Source organism: Cebus imitator, unplaced genomic scaffold (genome assembly GCF_001604975.1).
Source record: "Cebus imitator isolate Cc_AM_T3 unplaced genomic scaffold, Cebus_imitator-1.0 Scaffold741, whole genome shotgun sequence".
In the NCBI taxonomy this organism is placed as follows: Eukaryota; Metazoa; Chordata; class Mammalia; order Primates; family Cebidae; genus Cebus; species Cebus imitator.
Window position 1 is genome coordinate 497,279 of NW_016108056.1, and position 5,305 is coordinate 502,583.

General features: G+C 41.5%; 1 protein-coding gene across 1 annotated transcript; it reads right to left on the reverse strand.

The window, feature by feature from the left end:
* Nucleotides 1–81: 81 nt before the first annotated feature.
* Nucleotides 82–2,993, reverse strand: LOC108296790 (olfactory receptor 6C4). Its single transcript, XM_017519378.2, has 2 exons — nucleotides 2,576–2,993; nucleotides 82–1,050 (listed from the first exon to the last, which is right to left on the reverse strand). Exon 2 carries the CDS (start codon nucleotides 1,030–1,032, stop codon nucleotides 82–84), a length of 951 nt encoding a protein of 316 aa, XP_017374867.1. The 5' UTR covers nucleotides 1,033–1,050; nucleotides 2,576–2,993.
* Between the last annotated feature and the right edge of the window lie 2,312 nt (nucleotides 2,994–5,305).

A 5,305-nucleotide genomic window follows, 5' to 3' on the forward strand; every position in this document is an offset into this window, starting at 1 on the left:
GGGGTTTCACCATGTTGACCAGGATGGTCTCGATCTCTTGACCTCGTGATCCACCCGCCTCGGCCTCCCAAAGTGCTGGGATTACAGGCTTGAGCCACCGCGCCCGGCCTTCACAATCTTTTTGACTGAGTCCTTGAAAGCTTGTTTCACTTGCTGATTTCTTAAAGTGTATATGAAGGGATTCAACAAGGGGGTAACCGAAGTAATGAGTACAGCTATTCCTTTGTTGAAAGCACCTCCTTCTTTTGCAGAAGGATTAATGTACATAAACATGCAGCTGCCGTAAGAGAGGGAGATGACAATCATGTGGGAGGAGCAAGTGGAAAAGGCCTTTGTCCTTTGCTGGGCAGAAGGGATCTTCAGAATAGTCCTGATAATGTATGTGTATGACAGTGTCACCAGCACCAGAGTAACCACAAGAGTCACAACAGCCAAGAGGATGACCGTCAATTCTAAGAAGCTTGTGTCTGAGCAGGCAAGCTCCATGAGAGGCCCATAGTCACAGTAATAGTGATTCAGAATATTGGAGGCACAGAAATCTACCTGGCTCATCAGGATGATTGGTGGTAAGATTGCTAGGAATCCCCCCAGCCAGGAGCAGAACACTAGTTGTATGCAGACTCTGCTGCTCATAATAGTCAGGTAATGCAAGGGTTTGCAGATGGCCACATAACGATCATAGGACATGGAGGCCAGGAGGTAAAACTCTGTAGCTCCAAGAAATATAGCAAAAAAATACTGAGTCAAGCAGCCAGCAAAGCTGATGACTTTATTTCCTGTTGTCATGCTGGTCAGAAATCTGGGAATAAAAATGGATGTGAAGGAAATTTCTAAGAAGGAGAAATTCCGGAGGAAGAAATACATGGGGGTCTGGAGGTGGGGATCTAGTAAAGTGAGGGTGATAATAGTCAGATTTCCTAGGACACTTAGCATGTAGGTGAGGAACAGAAAGATGAATATCATCACTTGGAGTTCGGGTTGATTTGTAAGGCCCAGTAGAATAAACTCACCAAACATGGTTCTGTTTTTCATTGTTGACCTTCAGAAAACCTAAAGGGAAAAAGTGAGAATGATGAAAATGGAAGAATTTCTTAGGGCAGGAGTGATAAAGCTTATTTTAATGAACAGAATCAGATCATACATTACTCACCATTCAGATGGCCCAAACCAGTGTCCCATTGGATGGCACTTGGCTCCATGCAAGCCCCATATCTTTTGTGTAAGTAACCTTTTTCATTTCTCAAGTTGACCTGTTCCTGGGCACTTAAGAAAATTTATTAGGCTGGGCGCAGTGGCTCATGCCTGTAACCCCAGCACTTTGGTAGGGTGAGGTAGGCAGATCACCTGAGGTTGGGAGTTAGAGACCAGCCTGACCAACATAGAGAAACCCTGTCTCTACTAAAAATACAAAAATTAGCTGGGCATGGTAGTGCATGCCTGTAATCCCAGCTACTCAGGAGGCTGAGGATGGAGAATCGCTTGAACCCGGGAGGCAGAGGTTGCAGTGAGCTGAGATCACGCCATTGCACTCCAGCCTGGACAACAAGAGTGAAACTCAGTCTCCAAAGAAAAGAGAAATTTATTATAGAATAACTATTCTTCCAGAGAAAGAGAAGTTTTTGAACCTATTGCTTCCTTTCAAAATGATTATAAAATCTTCACATTTAAAGTGCTTTCTCCTGACTGTATTATAAGCTCTCCTACTTCTGTGCTTTTGGCACACATCTGTCTACCTCATTCTGTTTTCTGTGCTTTCCTGTTTCTTTCTTTCCTTTCTCGGTACTATTTGATGCTTCTCTGGATATCTGCTATAGATCCTTATCTCCATTACTGTCCAAATCTCTGACATCCTTGTTTCAGAAACAAGTAGGAATTTCCCTATACAGGCAATGCTGAAGATAATATCATTTTATATTGTGAGCGTTTTCCTCTGCACGAACAAGGCTCAAGCATCAATACGTTATATTAATTAACATTTTATTATAGGTTTCTGTGCCACATTCAGAGTCGTCCAGGCATTGATTTGAGATATATCTCTGAGAAGAGAAATTTTAAGATCTCTATAAGCAGCACTATGGAATAAATTTTGCTCAGGTTTAGAGTCCTCAATGGCAACTAAAGATGACAGTTTATTACCCAAACTCTCCTGTTTTGTATTCTTGTCTTACAGAAGCCAGAAAAAGTTTTTGACAATAAGAGTTCTTTGTAAATAAATTGGTAATTCTCAGGGAAGGGAAATTTGGTGGTAGTATTCTGAGTGCGTCTTTAGATTTTTCTGGTTAAGAGGGAAATATGATATAAAAGGGTCCCTTTAATTTACATGCAGTGGATTAGAAAAATTATATTATTACAATCATTCTTGTCAGCCTTCCCATCTTCCCATACAGTTTTTGGAGGTCCTAGATGATGTTAAACATTGACCTGGGTCTCCTGCAGCCCTCTTCCTTGTTTGTACTAACCTGTAGTCTTTAGCAAGTACTGCATTTTCTTCCAGATTTTCACAGTTGATTCATTTCATAATCCATATTTATAGAATGATAAAATCAATGACTTTAAAAACATATGATGCTCATACCTTTGACAATCTGAATGACTGTAGTGAACTATTTACCTTGTTGTACCTAGGAGGTAAATAAAAGATGAGATGTGCCATGTGGAGCTTTGAGTAGCATAAACTTCAACATGTTTTCCATTGGCTTCCATCCACATTCTACTTTTCTCTTAATGGAAGTATCCAAGCTTGTGGAACTTAACTGGGAAAAAGAGCATATTATTTTCCATTCTAAGAATCCAATCCAGAATCAAATCATAGTTCTTGAGAGATGCAGACCTTCAAATGTATAATAATAAAAGAAAAAAAAAAAGCCTATAGCGGTTATTCAATCAGAAGAAAATACTTTGAGAGACTGCAAATTCCTTAAAATTTATGTTCTAAGAGAGATTACGTTGAAGTTCTTAGATGGGAGGGTATGGGCATCTTTGCAGTTTCCGTGTTAGCTAGAGGAACACAGGTTTTATCTGCTCTTTTTAGAGCAGGCACATGGGATCAATTTCCTGAAGAAGCTAAAGAAGCCAAAGAAGCCCTGTGGACCAAAGTTCAAAAGAGGCTAATGAACCTCAGTTGTTGGCAATTTTGAGAACAAACTGTAAACATCTGTCTGAGAAGAGAGGCTCCAGAGAGACCACTGAGATAAAATTTCCATTAGAGAATCTGCCACAGCCATGAAGTTTGTGGGGAAATGTAGAGCAATGGAGGGACACTCCCTGGGGGTGGGTGTGCCTGGCCTTGTCATTGTTCCTATTGTCTCTCTTTCAATAACCCATTGTGGCCAGTGCTCAAACATGATATAAATGAATGACACTTCACAGTAAATCACCATTAGCCTGAACGCTGTGGTATCCTCCATTAATCTCCCATGTCTAAACTACCAAATTACTGACTACATTCAACCAACAGCTGGAAAATAGTTTGCTATTTACATATTTTGCTAATATGTTAAATTCAATGCATAGTTCAAACAGCCTCTCACAAGCAATTAACCTTCACTTTTGAATGAAATGTACTTTCACTTACTTCCCCTTCTCCATGGGATATCTCAACAGGTCTGCCAGCACACGGTCTTTGCAGGCAAGATCTTAACCACATTCAGTTTTTTCCAGGAACACACACGTTGCTAATAACAAACCCTTGAAAATGTGGAAGCAGCTTTAAAAGTCGATACTGAGCAGCTGAAAGAATTTGGAGGATTAGGCTAGAAAAAGCCTATAATCTGGTGGGGGCCTAGAATACAAGAAGGCTATGGAAAATTTGGAACTTCCTGGAGATTGGTTAAGTGGTTATGACCAGAATGCTGATAGAAATATGAACAGTAAAAGCCATTCTGACAAAGTTTCAGATAAAACTGAGGAGCAAAGTTTTGGAAACTGGTGGAAAGGCCATCCTTCTTATAAATTGGACAAGAGCTTGGCTGAGCTGTGTCTATACTTGAGAGCTTTGTTTATCAAATTTGAGATTGATGAACTAGGGTATGTGGCAGAAGAAACGTCTAAGCAAAATAGAAGGAGCTGCATGGTTGCTTTAGGCCACTTCCATTGAGATTCGGGAACAAAGAAACAATTTAAAACAGAATTTATAATTAAAAGGGAAGCAGAGTAGAAATATTTGAAAAACTTTCAGCCTGGCTATGTAGAGTGAAAAGTCACGTTCAGGAGAGGAAACCAAGCATACAGAACCATTTGCTAAAAAGATAAGCACAGGTAAAAAAAGAGTCAGGTACTATTTCTCAAAACAATGGAAAAAATACCCTGAAGACATTTCAGAGATCTTCAATGCTGCCTCTCTCATCACAGGCCCAGAGGTATCGGAGGGCAGAATCCTTTCAGGGGATAGGCCTGGAGTGATCTTCATGGATTCACTGCCCAGGGTTGCCTCAGGATTCTGCGGCCTACATTTTAGCACAGTGCTCCATGGCTGCCTCACCCATGGCTCAACCTGCCCCAGGTGAAGCTCATGTTGCAGCCCAGGAAGGCACAAGTTATAGCTGGTAGTGTCCATGTGGTATTAATTCTGCAGGCTTTCAGAAAATGAGAGCTTTGGAGGCTTGGCGGCCTCCACCCAGATTTCAAAGAGGCATCAAAAGCCTGGGGTTCTTGGCAGCGTTGTGTCACAGGGGTGGAGCCACCATAGAGACTTTGACTACTTAATCAAAACAATACTCAGCATAAACATGGGGTTGGAGCTGCTATAGAGTTCCCACCATGGGACTGATGGGGCTGTGGGAGTGAGGCCACTGCAGAGAGTCCTCACTAGGGGCATACCTTGAGGAGTATGGGAGTAGAACTGCTGAAACTCCAGAACTACCAGTGTACAATGCCAGCCTGGGAGAGTTGAATGAACTAAGCCCAGCAAAGCCATAGGGGCAGGCCTGCTTGAGGCTTTGGGGATAAAATCCTCAAGCCAAAGTGAGGGTGCCAGACATGGAGTCAAGGAGATTATTTTGGAATCTTAGGACCTAATGTCTACTTTCCTGGGTTTTGAACTTGCTTCAGGCCTGTGATCCCTTTCTTCTTGCCTATTTTCTCCCTTTTGGAATGGGAATGCATCTTTCACAGGCTCACAGATGAGACTTTGGACTTTGATCTTTTGAGTTGGTGTGGAAACAAGTTAAGACTTTGGGGCATTGGGGATGAAATGAATATATTTCTATGTAAGAAGAACACATGTTTTAGGGGTTCAAGGGAATAATGTCTGAATATTCCCTCCGAAACTTGTACTGAAACTTATTTTCCAATTTAGCAATATTGA

Bases quoted from the DNA above. Each gene is read 5' to 3' on its own strand.
- LOC108296790 (XM_017519378.2), bottom strand. From the start codon at position 1,032: ATGAAAAACAGAACCATGTTTGGTGAGTTTATTCTACTGGGCCTTACA.